Here is a 16,940-nt window from a genome sequence, read left to right as displayed (position 1 = left end):
TTAGGGCCAATCAAGGATAGTAGTGGGAAGTTGCGTGTGGAGTCAGAGGAGATAGGGGAAGCGCTAAATGAATATTTTTCAACAGTATTCACTCTAGAAAACGACAACGTTGTCGAGGAGAATACTGAGATACAGGCTACTAGACTAGGTGGGATTGAGGTTCACAAGGAAGAGGTATTAGAAATCCTACAGAGTGTGAAAATAGATAAGTCCCCTGGGCCGGATGGGATTTATCCTAGGATCTTCTGGGAGGCCAGGGAGGAGATTGCTGATCCTTTGGCATTGATCTTTAACTCATCATTGTCTACAGGAATAGTGCCAGATGACTGGAGGATAGCAAATGTGGTTCCCCTGTTCAAGAAGCGGAGTAGAGACAACCCTGGTAATTATAGACCAGTGAGCCTTACTTCAGTTGTTGGTAAGGTGTTGGAAAAGGTTATAAGAGGTAGGATTTATAATCATCTAGAAAAGAATAATTTGATTAGGGATGGTCAGCAAGGTTTTGTGAAGGGTAGGTCGTGCCTCACAAACCTTATTGTGTTCTTTGAGAAGGTGACCAAACAGGTAGATGAGAGTAAACTGGTTGATGTGGTGTATATGGATTTTAACAAGGCTTTCGATAAGGTTCCCCACAGTAGGCTATTGTACAAAATGAGGAGGAATGGAATTGTGGGAGATATGGCAGTTTGGATCAGAAATTGGCTTGCTGAAAGAAGACAGAGGGTGGTAGTTGATGGGAAATGTTCATCCTGGAGAGCAGTTACTAGTGGTGTACCGCAAGGGTCGGTGTTGGATCCACTGCTGTTTGTCATTTTTATAAATGACCTGGATGAGGGCGTAGAAGGATGGGTTAGTAAATTTGCAGACGACGCTAAGGTCGGTGAAGTTGTGGATAGTGACGAAGGATGTTGTAGGTTACAGAGAGACATAGATAAGCTGCAGAGCTGGGCTGAGACGTGGCAAATGGAGTTTAATGTGGACAAGTGTGAGGTGATGCACTTTGGTAGGAGTATCCGGAACGCAAAGTATTGGGCTAATGGTAAGATTCTTGGTAGTGTAGATGAACAGAGAGATCTCGGTGTCCATGTACACAGATCCTTGAAAGTTGCCACCCAGGTTGACAGGGCTGTTAAGAAGACATACAGTGTTTTAGCTTTTATTAATAGAGGGATCAAGTTCCGGAACCAAGAGGTTATGCTGCAGCTGTACAAAACTCTGGTGCGGCCGCACTTGGAGTATTGCGTACAGTTCTGGTCACCAAATTATAAGGAGGATGTGGAAGCTTTGCAAAGGGTGCAGAGGAGGTTTACTAGGATGTTGCCTGGTATGGAGGGAAGGTCTTACGAGGAAAGGCTGAGGTACTTGAAGCTGTTTTTGTTAGAGAGAAGAAGGTTGAGAAGTGACTTAATTGAAACATATAAGATAATCAGAGGGTTAGATAGGGTGGCTAGGGAGAGCCTTTTTCCTAGGATGGTGACGGCGAGCACGAGGGGGCATAGCTTTAAATCGAGGGGTAAAAGATATAGGACAGATGTCAGAGGTAGTTTCTTTACTCAGAGAGTAGTAAGGGTATGGAACGCTTTGCCTGCAACGGTAGTAGATTCGCCAACTTTAAGTACGTTTAAGTCGTCATTGGACAAGCATATGGACTTTCATGGAATAGTGTAGGTTAGATGGGCTTCAGATTGGTGTGACAGGTCAGCACAACATCGAGGGCCGAAGGGCCAGTACTGTGCTGTAATGTTCTATGTTCTATGACTCTATGAACTGCTCCCAGGAGGTGAAGATGTCTCGCTACTGCTTTCCTGAAATAAATAGGAAGTGTCAATAAATGCCAGAGATTGCCATGTCTTGAGGTTGGGGGCTGTTTCTCCCAGTGTTTCTGCAAATTCTCTGACAGGGATCGGGAAAGGAGGTTCCATTCTCTCCCACAACCCTGCCAAGTACACTTCAACCCCACAATGTGTAGGCTGCTTACTCCCTCCCTCATTACACCAGTCAGATAGTCTGAGAAATCTCCGTCGCAGTGCAGTGTGGATAGGGCATGGGGAAGGGTGTTTGGGGTGGGCAATGTTTGGATTGTGGGAGGAACGAGATCTGAGGGCAAATCAGAGCAACAAAACAGTACAAATGAGAGCTTCAGATGGCAAATGGACTCAGGTCTAGAAAAGCACAGATCAGATAGCACCCAAAGAGCAGGTAAGTCAACGGTGTGGCTTGATACATTGACTTAACCTGTTCCAAATCATAGAATCCCTACAGTGTGGAAACAGGCCCTCCAGCCCAACGAGTCCACACTGACCCTCAGAGCATGCCACCCAAACCCATCCCCCTATAACCCAGCTAATCTACGCATCCCTGAACACTATGGGCAATCCAACTAGCCTGCACATCTTCGGACTGTGAGGAAACTGCAGCACCTGGAACAAACCCACGCGGATACGGGGAGAATGTGCAAACTCCACGCAGACAGTCACCCGAAGGTGGAATCAAACCCAGGTCCCTGGTGCTGTGCGCTGACAGTACTAACCACTGAACCACCGTGCCACCCTAGCGAAGGACAACGGGACTTCCCTGACCAGGAACTGAACCCGTGCCGCGACAGTGAGAGCATTGAATCATAACCACTAGACTACCAGGGAAGGCCCTGCTTCTTGGATGCTATCTCACATGCTGTGTTTTTCCAGCCCCACACCTATAGACTATGGCCTCCAGCATCTATAGTTCTTATTGTCTCCAGGCCTAGAAAAACTCACCACAAGAATACAATGGTCTTCTACTGCAGTTTGAACTTTACCCTCTAACGTCTGACCCTGTTGAAGGGGTTTGGGCTGGCAAGTAGGAGCTGATTTTGCTTTCAGATTTTCACGATCATCAGCTATTCTCTTCAACGCCAATTCATGGTCCTGGAACAGCAAATCAAACAACAGATTGATTATCCCAGAAAACTGTTCACACCTCCTTCTGACCCTGCTGGGCAAAACCCTTTCAGCCTCTTAATCCTAGCAATAGGTCAGCCCACTCTTGCAGTCAGAAAAACCTTGGGAGATAGATTTAAATGCTTATTGACTCTCTGCAACAATATACCACTGAATGAAACCATTCATACATATTGTCTAAACTGGCTGTGAAGGAACAATTCACTCATTCCAGCCTCCCTGCATCCTCGCTGCAGCCCCGCAAACTAGTTTCTTTCCAGCAACATTGGGCGAGTAATGGTGGCAAATGGGAAATATCCCTTGGCTAGTAATCCATACAGCCAGGCTAATACTCTCAGGGCATGGATGATAGAGCTTGAATTTATTGAATAAGTCTGGAATATAAAGCTCGCCTCACCCATTGTTATAAAAGCCATCAGGTTCACTAATGTCTCCTGCCCTTACCTAGACAGAATTACAGTGACTCCAGACCCACAGTCATGTGGCTGTCTCTTTGCTGTCCTCTGAAATGACCTAGCAACAAATGCTCAAATTCCAATAGAGAATATCATGAAAGGTCCATGGATCATTCAGCCTGTGCGCGTTTGATGTACCATAGGATCATAACAAATAGGAACAGGCGTAGGCTGTTTGGCCCCTCAAGCCAATCAATACGATCATGGCTGACCTGGCATTCCTCATGGCCATTTTCCTTGTAACCACTGATATCTGAATTGTTTAGACTATTCTTTTAAGACAATCCCTGAAAAATAGGATAAATAAAGAATACTGTTGTTACCGAGTCCCAGATTGGTTACAGAACAGGATATCCAGCCTGGCATATCCATCTAGGGAGGTCCAGTATCCTCCCATTTGAGAAACCATTGCTGAGCACTGAGGAGGGAGGCAAGTCAGAAGAACTCACTGCATCTTTATCACTTACCTTCTGTTTCTTCCTCCTCTCGGCTTTAATTTGCTGAGTGAATTGTTCCCTCTGCTGCTCCTCAAACTCCGTAAGGTTGGGATTTCTCCTGGACAGGGGTAACGCTGGGTAAGGTGCTGCTAAACCAAAGTTACAGAATAAAACAATCCGCACTGTCAGAGATTGGAGGCCAGAGAGAAAGACTACATGATAACAATAGGTGAAGACAGGGTATTGTCATGCCTGACTGGGGGAATATGCTAGAAATCAATCCCTGCTATTCCCAGAGGTACATAACAGTTAAAGACTTTAAAGTTAAAGTTAAATAGTTAAAGGCACAAAATTCCTCAATTAACCTGATTTTTAAGACCCAGGTTGTTGAAAGCACTCATCAGGTTTCTGTACTTAACAAGGATTGCTACTCATTACAAGTAATTAGATTTTAGCTACAGGTAAACAGTGTAAATGACTGCCACATAACAGCACAAATTAAAACCCTATTATAAATTCTCTCATAAACACATATATACAGGACAAAAAACATGGACAGAGGAAAACAGATCAGTTGTCTTTGCACACACGTCTGCTGAGTTGGTTCTTGCTGATCAAACTGTTCTGTCTTGACATTCCCTTTCCAACTGGTTTGCAAGAAGCACTGGGTGGCTGGTTCACTTATAATAGGTCACTGACTTATCAATTAAAAGTCACAGCTTACAACAACTGCTGATTGAAAGATAAACTAGTTTTCTTCAGGTCTAAAATGACTCACTGCAGAAAACAGAGATAACTCCTCAGCCGTTAGTAATCTGATCAATTATTTGTATCTCACTCCTACCCCGATGTTGTTCAGTTACCTAAAAAATCAATCTCTCAATTGCTGACAAGCAAATGGCACCTGTCATCAATAGTTGGTCACTAGTCCATAAACCAATAAACTTCCCATTGCCAACCAAAGCTCTATCTGAAAACAGAATTCCTTGGCTCTATTGTCTGTAACTTAAACTTCAAATTACTGCTTGTTCAGACAGCTTTTTAAGTGCTGTTGGTCATGACAGTCAGGTTACTTATTTTTCAGAACATACAGTAATCCTTTAAAACCTGTCTCTCTCATTATGATGCACACTTTAAACAAAATCACAAAAATAAGAAGTCACCGTCTTTACACAATTAATACAGGGGTTCAACATTTTCCTGTACCATAGCCGTAAAAGCATTTGCATCACAAGTGCACATCTAAATAGTTCTTCAATCTTATGAGGGTTAATGCCTTTACCATCCTTACAAACATTAAGTTGCGAGCTATATCAGTTGTGGTGGGAATGTTTCCTACCACTGAGGCAGAAGGCCTGTGTTCATGTCCCATCTGCTCTAGAGATGTGTCTTAACATGTCTGAGCAAACTGATTAAACGTATCTATTCAAAAACCTGAGTTTTTAACTATGTGACTGTGTGCAGTGAACGTATTGGAATTCAGTACTGGAAGCCTGCACAAACTTGTGTTCAGCAGAGCCTTGAGATAGCCAAGAAGGTCCCTTTGCTGATTTGGACTGCAAGTTTTGTGAGGCTCAGCTATAATAAACAGAACCCAGGCTGGACTGAGCCAGAGGAATACATGATCACTTCAAATATGGAGATGTGATCTAGATCCCATGGACCTCCATTGTCACACGCCAGACAACACAAGGCAGGAAGAACTGTAAAAGGGAGCCAGCAACCATGAGTGTGTCACCGTGTGACTAGTGAACTCCAGGGACAGATCTCCATGTGTGACCTAACTAGTTCAGCACACCAATGCAAAGCAGCCAATTGGGCAGAAAGACGGTGCAACATCAACAAAGGGGAAGAAATAAAAGTCACACTGGCACAGTACCAGATCATCTTCACAATATGCAGTTCTGGCAGGGTACTGGGTCAGTGTGGGGAGACCTTAAAGCCACATCTATCCTGAATCACCACGTGGAGCCAATAGGATGATATTGGGTTCTTTGTGCCAGTGAAATATTAATAATAAACACTGAATAATCTCACACATGTTCTGATGCAGGGTTACTGGACCCGAAACATTAACTCTGCTATCTCTCTGCGGATGCTGCCAGAACTGCTAAGTTTCTCCAGCAATTTCTGTTTTGTTTCATATAATTGTTTCATAATAAACATCTAACATAATGGCTGTCTTTACCAAGAGTGGTCAAGAAATCTGATACAGGAACATTGAGAGCTGATATTATCTCACATGTTTTTGAAGGGAGAGTATTATTTTAAATGTGGCACTGGAGTGATCACAGCGCTAGAGTTTAGTTCTATGCATTGATTGTAGCTCATAATCTGACCTTCTCTAACTTTGGTAACGGCAGCTCCAACTACACTCGAGACAATCAACCATCCATTTCCTTAGTACGTCATCCACCACCTTCAACATCCACTCCCTCCATCACCGACACTCAGTAGCAGCAGTGTGTGCTGTCTACAAGATGCACTGTAGAAGTTTACTGAAGATCCTTTACCAAAGCACCTTCCAAATCTATGATCACTTCTATCTAGAAGGACAAGGGGAGTAGATACATGGGAACACCAGCCCCTGCATAGTCCCCTCCAAGCCACTCACCATCCTGACCTGGAAATGTATCGCTGCTCCTTCAGTGTTGCTGGGTCAAAGTCCTGGAATTCCCTTCCTAAGCGCATTGTGGGTCAACATTCAGCACGTGGGACTGCAGCAATTCAAGAAGGCAGCTCACCCCCACCTTACAAAAGGGGAACTAGGGACGTGCGATAAATGCTGGCACAGGCAGTGATGCCCACATCCCAGGATCAGACAAATGAAAAAGAAATTATTCCTACCCCCATCTCAGTGCCAGTAACCCATCTTAGTCCCTGCTCTCCCCCAAGCCCCCATACTGGAAATTCGCTCCTTCCGTCTGCTCTGTTACTCCCATCCCAAGAGTTATTTCTTGTTCCCCCCAAACGTTGCACCACTCCCCCCAACAGTGTAATCTCCAGGTATTCCATTCTCTGTCATGTGGTAATTCAGGGAGCTCTGTCATTGTGGTATATCACAGAGCTTCAGGGTAATGTTCTGGGTACAGGGATTCAACTCCTGCTCTGGTAATTGCTGAAATTTGAACTCAATAAAAATTTCAAATTAAAAACTAGCCTATTGGCAACTGTCATATAAACCTATCTGATCCATTAATACCCTTCAGGGAAGGGAATCTGCTGTCCTTACCCGGTCTGGCCTACATGAGACTCCAGGCCCACAGCAATTAGGGATTGGTAATAAATGCTGGGCTGTGTCAGCAATGTCTACATGCCATTAGAGGTAGCTGGAATGTAAGCTCATCTTCTGTGGCAGAAAACGAATGCACAGACAATACGTGTATACCCTAAAGGCCAATGTCAGCAGGAACTTGTCAGCAAACCTTGTACCATTAGAGCTTGTATTAACAAAACAACATCAGGGAGGTCCTGGAGTCAGAATGCATGTACAGACAGGGATTTAACAAGTCAATGAAAACAGTACCAGGCTATGATAGGATTAATGGGTCCTTGAATGGGTGTAGGAGACATTAACAATATTAAGCTATGACTTAGAATGAGCATCCATTTCTTAGTATGAAACAAGTTCAGAATTTACAAAATAGGATGCCTATGCAGTTAAAATGCCATAAACGCTCCTTTTTCCGTAGTCCACAGAATGTTGACTCGAGCTGGTCTAGAGTGGGTCTCTCACCCAGTTTATGCTTGAACAAATGATTGAAAATCAGTATTTAACACTCCTATGCTTAGAAATAATGCTAACAAATAATTAAAAAGACTTGGCTACTGCCCCAATCCTCCGGTTTTACCTTTAGGTGGATGCTGTGGGTCAGGCGAGATGTATCTCTGGTTGACTGTAGTTTTGGTCAAGGTTGGAGTCAGTCCCTGAGTAAGTGGTGGGTTAAATGCTGACATTGCCCCAGGGACTGAACCCCTCGACTCCTGACCATGTTTGGTGCAATCTCCCCCTTGGAGCAACCTGTGAAACATCATAAACAAAGTAATACAACAGCAGCATGTCAGCCAAAGAGCATGGAGGATGTGAAGGCTTAACACAGAATCCGAGCACACACACACACACACACTCACTTCACAGCTAATGACACAACTCAGGAAGACATTCACTGTTGCAGACGATGGGTGCACTGCAAATCCCACAGCCACCAATTTGGTAAAGATCTGCTAATTTCTTAGTGATGCTTACTGAAGAATAAATATTGGCCAAATACACTGGAGAGAATTCCCCTCCTCTCTTCTTCAAATCAATGAACATGGGATCTTTGCTATCCAGCAGAGAGGGCAAGCAGGCCCTGGGTTTAATGCCTCATCTGAAAGGCAGTAACTCCAACAGCAGCATTTCCTCACTGGACAGATATGCATGAGGAGTAAATCGTTCATCATTACTTACCCACATTTCTGAAAAACAATGGTTTCTGTCAGTGGATCTACCTCAAGGTAACGGTTCAAAGTGAGTTAGTAACATCATCCTTAGTGTTGACAGGCCAGCTGACAGGGGATAGTAGCAAGACATTACAGCTCTCAGCCCTTGCCTACACTGTAACTTCCATTTGTACAGGTACATCAATACAGTAACATGCCCCAAAGCAGCAGTGAGAATGGACCAAATGTCGATACTGAGACACAATTGGAGGTGTTGGGTCAGGTGATCAATTTGTACAAGGTGTGAGTTGGACAAGCTGACCGAGAGGGCAAATGCATGACATATGAAGTATAATTTGGATAAATATGAGGAACTGGGTGTCCTTGTACATCAGTCACTGGAAGTAAGGATGCAGGTGCAGCAGGCAGTTAAGAAGGCAAATGGTCTGTAGGCCTTCATAGCCAGAGGACTTAACTTTAACCAGAGGATCAGGGATGTCGCTGAAATTATACACAGCATTGGTAAGACCACAACTGGAATACTGCATGCAGTCTGATCTGCTTATCTGAGAAAGGATGTTCTGTCCACAGAGGGAGTACAATTCCTGGGATGGCACGGCTGACATATGGTTTGGATATGTTCACTAGACTTTAGAAGAATGATTTGGTGTGGGGGGAGGGTTCCCTTATAGAAAATTCTAACTACATGGTGCAAATGCAGGAAGGATGTTCCTGATGATGGGAGATTCCAGAACCAGGGATCACAGTCTAAGGATACTGAGTAGGCCAGTTAGTAGTGAGGTGAGTGGGCAATGTCTTCATGCAGAGAGTGGTGGAATTCTCTGCTACAAAAAGTTGTGGCCAAAACATTGAATGTTCTAAAGAAGGAATTAGACATAGTTCTTGAAGCAAAAGGATTCAAAGGCTATGGGGCAAAAGCAGGAACAGGTTGCAGAGTCATGATCATACCGAATGGAGCAGCAGGCTTCAATAACTGAATGGCCTATGTCTGCTCCTGTCTTCTACGTTCCTAAAGTTTGGTTAAAGATTGTTTTACTGAAAAAGAGCAAGATACAAACCTTCAGAGACAGTAGGAACTGCTGATGCTGGGGAAACTGAGGTAACAAGGTGTAGAGCTGGATGAACACAGCAGGCCATGCAGCATCAAAGGAGCCGGAAAGCTGACATTTCGGGCCTAGACCTTTCTTCAGAAGATAAAGTCATACCTGGTCTAGTTTTAAATTGCCAAAAATCACTGGATTCTGGTGAACTGCCATTTAACATCCCTCTTCAAAAAGGGAGGGAGGCAAAAAGCAGCCAACTATCAGCCGATTAGCCTAATGTCTATTGTTGGAAAAGTACTGGAATCAATTACTAAAGAATAGCAGAACATTTGGAAAATCATAATCTAATCAAGCAGAGTTCAGCACGGCTTCATGAAAGGGAAATCATGTCTGGCTCTAATGTATTAGGTTTTCTGAGGAAGACTCAATCCGAGTGGATAAAGGGGAGCCAGCAGTGTGTTGTATTTGGATTTCTAGAAAGCATTTGACCAGAAACCTCACAAAAGATCCAGTCGTAAGTGTTCATGATGTTCAAGGTACTACATTGGCATGGTTGGAGAATTGGCTCATGGGCAGGAGACAATGAGTGGGATAACTGGTTCTTTTTCACTTTGGTAACTTGTGCCCAGTGGGGTCTCACAGAGATCAGTGCTGGGACCACAACTATTTACACAATACAGTAATGACTTGGACAAAGAAAGTGACTGTACCATTGCCAAATTTTCAGATGACACCAATACAGGTGGGAAAGCACATTGTGAGAGGGTTGCAAACAGTTTACAGAGAAATGTTAATAGGTTCAGTAAGTGGGCAAAAAATTGGAAAAAGATTGTAAGGTATGAAAACACAAAATTATTCATTTTAGAAGGAAGAAAACCTGCAGAAAGCTGCAACAGAAACAGTCTTGAGGGGACTTGTACCTGAAACACAGACAGCTAGTACACAGGTGCAGCAGGTAATCAGGAAGACTAATGGAATGTTGGCCCTTATTTCAAAAGGGGGTTGGAGTATAAGAGTGGGGAAGTCTTACTGCAACTGTACATAGTGCTGCTGAGCCCACATGGGAGTACTGTGAGCAGTTTTGGTCCCTTATTCAAGGGAAGATATTTCATTGGAGGCAGTTCAGAGAAGGTTCATGAGGACGTTCTCTGATATGGATGTATTGTCTTTTGAGCAAAGGCTGAACAGTTTGGTATTCTACTCACTGGAATTTGAAGAATGAGAGGTGATAAGAATCCGATGTATATCAATGAGAAGTGCCTTGACAGGGTAAATGCTGAAAGGTTGTTTTCCCCCATGGGAGATACTAGTACCAGAGGGCATAGTCTCAGAACAAAGGGATGCCAACTTAAGACTGAAATGAGGAAGAATTTCATCCTTCGGAGGGTTGTGAGACTTTGGAACATCTTGCCTCACAGAGCCGTGGACAGCTTTTCTTTATTCACTCACAGCGTCACGGGCCAGGTCACTGGCTCAGCCAGCATTTATAGCCCATCCCTAGCTGCCCCATGAGAAGGTGGGGTAAGCTGCCTTCTTGAGCTGCTGCAGTCGATGTGCTCTAGGTTGATCCATCATCCCCTTACAGAGGGCATTTCAGGATTTTGATCCAGTAGCAGTGAAGGAACAGCAACATACAAACACATCAGGTTGATGAGTGGCTTGGAATGGAATTTGTGGGTTGTATCTGCTGCCCTTGTCCTTCTACAAAGAAGTGGTTGTGGGTTTGGAGGTGCTAAGAATCTTTCATGAAGTTCCATACAGCATCTTGTAGATGGTACACACTGCTGCTACTGGGTTGTGGAGGGAGGGGATGCTTGTGGGTGTGGTGCCAATCAAGCGGGCTGCTTTGTCCTGAATGGTGTCAAGCTTCCTGAGTATTATTGGAGCTGCACCCATCAAGGAAAGTGGGGAGTATTCCATCGCACTCCTGACTTGTGCCTTGTAGATGGTGGACAGGCTTTAAGGAGCCAAGAGATGAGTTACTCACCGCAGTATTCCTAGTCTCTGTTTTGCTGTTGTGCTCAAGTTGTTTAATCCATGGAAGGTACTATACCAATGTAAACTGTTACTTTTTTGATTCATGTTATAACTGTAAGCAATGAGAAAAGTTTCATGCAGCGTGTCAGGTCAGTAGCTTACCATTCAGTGGCCTCCTGCACACTGAAGATTCCAGCTTGCAGTGCAGCCTGGACCCGATGCTCCTCAAATCCCATCTCATACAGAGCAAGGAACAAGTCATTGATCGTCTGTCAGAAAGCAGGAACAGAAAGAGAAACAAGTTTTACACTGTGGGGACAGCAATGCAGAGCATTCCCAGCAACTTTTCATCATTCTCCAGATCCCAGAGACGTAGAGGAACAAGAAGCTGTTACAACGGTCAAAATCTTGCAATTTCCTCTCTAAGACCATTGTGGGTCAAAATGGCGGACTGTACCGGTACAAGGAGGCAGCTCACCACCCACTTTCTCAAGGGCAATAGGAACCAGCTACAAATGCTAGTTACTTTGTTGGTAAGAAACCAAACTAAATTCCTCGTAAAAAGAGTCAGAAGGTGTAGAGTCTGTGTGGGTAGAGTTGAGGAACCATTAAGGAAAAAAGCCAATGATGGGGATTGTGTACAGGTCTCCCAGCACTTGTCACAATATGAGGAAGGAAATAATCAGGAGATACAGAAGGCGTGTAAGAAAGGCACAACTACAATAATCATGTTATCGTAATGTGCAGGTGGACCAGGAAAAACAGGTTGGTCACAAATCCCAAGAAAAAGAAATTGTGGAACGTCTATGAAATGGTTTTTTTTTGGAACAGTTTGGGATACAGCCTAAGAGGGAACAGGCAATTCTGGACTTAGTGAGTTTTTTAAAAAAATTCACTCATGGGATATGGGTATCACTGGCTCACACAGCATATATTACCCATCCCTAATCACCCAGAGGGCAGTTAAGAGTCAACCACATTGCTGTGGGTCTGGTATTCATACATGGGTCAGACCATAAGGGTGTCAGCTTCCTTCCCTAAAGGGCACTGGTGAACCAGATGGGGTTTTTCCCAACAATTCAGCATTGAACTCATGGTCATCATTAGGCTCTAAATTCCACAATTTTATTGAAATCAAATTCCACCATCTGCCATGGCAGAATTCGAACCATGTCCCCAGAACATTACCTGAGTTTCTGAATTAACAGTCCAGCAATAATACCACTAGGCCATCACCTCCCCTCAATGAGAAATGGGACAGATTTGATGAGAGAACTTAAGGTAAAGGTGGTGACCATATGACAGAATTTACCTTGGAATTTGAGAGGGTGAAGCTGGAATCAGATATAATGGTATTACCAATTGAGTAACGAAGAGTACAAAGACAGGAGAGAGGAGCTGGTCAGAGTTAATTGGAAGGGGAGCATAGCAGGGAAGACCGTGGAACAGCAATGGCCATCTGGTATTATCACTGGACTCCTAATCCAGTGATCCAGGTAATGGTTTGGGGACTCGGGTTTGAATCCCACCATAGCAAAAGGTAGAATTTGAATTAAGAATTTAATGATGATCATAAAATCATTGTCAATTGTTATAAAAACCCATCTGGATCACCAATGCCCAGGAAAGGTACAGCAATATATTTCTAAGTCAGGGTGGTGAGTGTCTTAGTTGGGAACTTGGTGGGGGTGGTGTTCCCACGTATCTGTTGCCTTTGTCCTTCTAGACAGAAGTAGTTGTGGGTACACACTGCTCTACTGAGTGTCAGGGGTGGGGGGAGTGGGATGTTTGTGGATGTGGTGCCAATCAAGCGGCTGCTTTGTCCTGGATGGTGTTGAGCTTCTTGAGTGTTGTTGCGGCTGCACCCATCCAGGCAAGTGGGGAGTGTTCCATCACACTCCTGACTTGTGCCTTGTAGGTGGTGGACAGGCTCTGGGGAGTCAGGAGGTGAGTTACTCGCTGCGGTGTTCCTAGTCTCTGACCTGCTCTTGTAGTTACTGTGTTTATAACCTCAGGCATACGTAAGAATAATAAGGTTGTAATAGTAGATGATTTTGATTTTCCAAACATTGGTTGAGACTAACATACTATGAAAAATTTGGATTGTGAAGCATGTGTTAAATATGCTGAAGAAAAGTCTCTTTATCAATATGGAAATATACCTACTAGAGAAGGAGCAAAACTAGGCCTTATCTTGGGTAATACGACAGAGAAAGTGACTGAAGTGATTGCAGGGGAACACTTTGGATCTAGTAATCATAAATGTATTTGTTTTAAAATAGTTATGGAAAAGGAACACCTTCAATAAATGTTAAAGGTTTAAACTGGATTAAGGCAAATTTTAATGGTAAAGACAAAACTTTCAAAAGTTGATTGGAGGAGACCGTTTACAAAATAAAGGGATAACTGACAAGTCAGAGGCTTTCAGAAGTGTGATAACAAGAGTTCAGAGGCATTACGCTCCTGATAGTGAAGGGTAAGGCTTGCAGGATTACAGACACATGGATGAATAAGGATATTGAGCTTCTAAGTCAAGAATAAAAAAAAAATCAATAATTATGGACAACTGGGGTCAAACGAATCTCTTTAACAGTATAGAGTGTAGGGGCATTCTTAAAAGAGAAATCAGGAAGGCAAAAAGGTGATATGAGAGAGCATTGGCGGATAAGGTTAAGGATAATCCAAAGAGATTCTACAAATTCATTAACATCAAGACAGCAAATAGAAAGAGAGTAGTACCCCTTATAGATCAGAGGATGTCCACCTCAGGAGTTGGGAGAAATATTAAATGAATATTTCACCATAAAGACCATAGGACATAGGAGTGGAAGTAAGGCCATTCGGCCCATCGAGTCCGCTCCGCCATTTAAATCATGGCTGCTGGGCATTTCAACTCCACTTCCCTGCACTCTCCCCGTAGCCCTCGATTCCTTGTGAGATCAAGAATTTATCAATCTCTGCCTTGAAGGTATCTAATGTCCCGGCCTCCACTGCACTCCGTGGCAATGAATTCCACTGCTAGCCCACCACTCTCTGGCTGAAATGTTCACACCACTTTTGCTGTGGAGAAAGAAACGGAGAGTAGGAAACTCAAGGAAATAAATATTGATGTTTTGAAAACAGTTCACATCACAGAAGAGGGCATGCTGGAGATATTTGAAAACAGAAGGGTGGCTAAACCTCTGGGACCTGATCAAATGTATCCTAGGATTTTGAAGTTAGGAGGAAATCGCAGGGCCCTAGCAGAAATATTTATATCATCTATAACTACAGGTGAGGTGCGGAATGGCTGGAGAGTGGCTAATGTTGTGCCTTTGTTTAATAAAGGATGTAAGAAGAACTCTGGGAATCAGTGGTGGATATGTTGTTGGAAGTGATTCTGAAAGATAGGATTTGCATGCATTTGGCCAGGCAAGGAATGATTAGGAATAGTCAGCACGATTTTGTGTGAGGGAAATCTTGTCTCACAAACTTAGATTGAGCCTTTTCAGGAAGTAATCAAGAAGACTGATGAGGGTGGACCAGTACATTTGTTTACTTAGACTTTAGTGAAGCCTTTGACAAGGTTCCAATGGGTCACAAGAGAGTCAGGGTGAGCTTACCAGTTGGATACATAATTGGCTTCGCAAGAGGAGTCAGAAAGTGATGATAGAGGGTTGTTTTTCAGACTGAATGGCTGTGACCAGCAGTGTTCCACAGGGATCGGTGCTGGGTCCACTTTTGTTTGATATTCATATAAATGATTTAGATGAGAATACAGAAGGCATGGTTAGTAAATGTGCAGATGACACTAGATTGGCGATATAGTGGACAGTGAAGAAGGTTATCTAAGATTACAAAGGGATCTTGATCAAATGGGTCAACAGGGTGAGGAGTGGCAGAGGTAGCTTAATTTAGATAAATGCAACATATTGCATTTTAATAAAACAAACAAGGGCAGGACTTATGCAGTTAAGAGTCAGGCCTTGGGTGGTTTTGTAGAACACAGAGACTGAGAGGTTCAGATACATAATTCTTTGAAGTTTTAATCACATGGAAAAGAAGGTGTATGCTTGCCGACATTGCTCAGGCCTTTGAGTACAGGTGTTGGGATGCTATGCGAGGTTGTACAGGACGTTGATACAGTCTCTTTTGGTGTATTGTGTTTTGGTCACCCTGTTGTAGGAAGGATATTATTAAACTAGAGAAGATTCAAAAGAAATTTACCAGGAATGGAATGTTTGTGTTCTAAAGAGAGGCTGGATAGGCTGGGATTTTATTCACTGGAGTGTAGGAAATTGAGGGTGACCTTACAGAGGTTTACAAAGTCATGCAGGACACAGATAAGGTGAATGACAGCTGTCTTTTCCCTCGGGTGGGCGATTTCAAAACCAGGGGCATATTTCTAGGTTGAGAGGAAAAAGATTTTAAGAAGACATGAGGGGAAATTTTGGAGATAGTAGGAGCTGCAGATGCCGGAGAATCTGAGATAACAAGGAGTAGAGCTGGAAGAACACAGCAGGCCAAGCAGCATCACAGGAAAAAGAAACCTGATGTTTCGGGCCTAGACCCTTCCTCAGAAAATGATTTTTTTCTTTTTTACAGACAGAGGCTCGTTGGGTGAAATGAACTTCCTGAGGACGTGGTGGATGCAGGTACAGTTCACAAGACTTTCGGATAAGTACATGAACAGGAAAAGTTTGGAGTGCTTTGGGACAAGCATAGGCAGTTGGGTCTAGTTTAGTTCAGCATTATGCTCAGCATGGACTGGTTAGAATGTTAATAGTGGGGGATTCAGCGATGGTAATTCCATGGAATGTCAAGGGGTGATGATTAATTGTCTCTTATTGGTGATGGTCATTGCTTTTGGTATTTGTGTGGTGTGAATGTCACTTGCCATTTGACACCCCAAGCCTGGACACAGTCCAGATCTTGTTGTATTTGAACATGGGCTGCTTCGCTGTCCGAGTTGAGAATGGAGCTGAACATTGTGCAATCATGGGCAAACATCCTCACTTCAATCTTTATGATGGAGGGAAGATCATTGATGAAGCAGCTGAAGATGGTTGGGCCTAGGTCACTACCTGAGGAGCCTGTGCAGACATGTCCTGGAGTTGGGACGACTGACCTCCAACACAACCATCTTCCTGCGTGCCAGGCACAAGTCCGACTAGAGGACAGTTTTCCTCTGACACCCGGGTTCGAGTCCCGCCTCAACAGATGGTGGAATTTGAATTCAGTAATAAAAATCTAGAATTAAGAATCTACAGATGACCATAAAATCATTACAGATTGTCAGAAAAACCCATCAGGTTGATTAATGTCAGAGGCCAGATTGCAGGGCTCAGTGTTGGGACCACAACGTTCACATAATCTATGAACAATCTAGAGGAAGGAACTCAAGATATTGTTGCTAAGTTTGTAGATAGCAGACAGACAGGTGGAGGGGCAGGTAGTGTTGAAGTAGCAGGAAGGCTGCAGAAGGACCTGAACAGGCAACAGTAGACAAAGAAGTGGAATACAATGTGGGAAAGTATCAGGTTATGCACTTTGGTAGGACGAATACAGCCGTAGACTACGTTCTAAACTAGGAAAGACTTCAGAAATCCAGAGCACAAACAGCTTTGAGAGTCCTAGCTCAGAACTGTCTTAAGGTTAATATGAATG

General features: G+C 43.7%; 1 protein-coding gene across 2 annotated transcripts in view; it reads right to left on the bottom strand.

Moving 5' to 3' along the window:
• Positions 1-16,940, bottom strand: part of si:ch73-173p19.1 (uncharacterized) — a 62,140-nt gene that overhangs the window by 44,429 nt on the left and 771 nt on the right. The window contains exons 2-5 of one of the 2 annotated variants that reach the window (XM_059646277.1): positions 11,457-11,563; positions 7,683-7,852; positions 3,862-3,980; positions 2,757-2,906 (exon numbers count right to left, since the gene is read on the bottom strand). In XM_059646277.1, coding sequence (XP_059502260.1) covers positions 2,757-2,906; positions 3,862-3,980; positions 7,683-7,852; positions 11,457-11,563 — 546 coding nt within the window. The remainder of the gene's footprint in view (positions 1-2,756; positions 2,907-3,861; positions 3,981-7,682; positions 7,853-11,456; positions 11,564-16,940) is intronic. The other variant, XM_059646278.1, reaches the window with a different exon arrangement.

The sequence above is a fragment of the Stegostoma tigrinum genome, chromosome 5 (assembly GCF_030684315.1).
Source record: "Stegostoma tigrinum isolate sSteTig4 chromosome 5, sSteTig4.hap1, whole genome shotgun sequence".
Lineage (NCBI taxonomy): Eukaryota > Metazoa > Chordata > Chondrichthyes > Orectolobiformes > Stegostomatidae > Stegostoma > Stegostoma tigrinum.
Note: the sequence above shows the minus strand (reverse complement) of the source record. Positions and strands in the feature narration are given on the sequence as shown.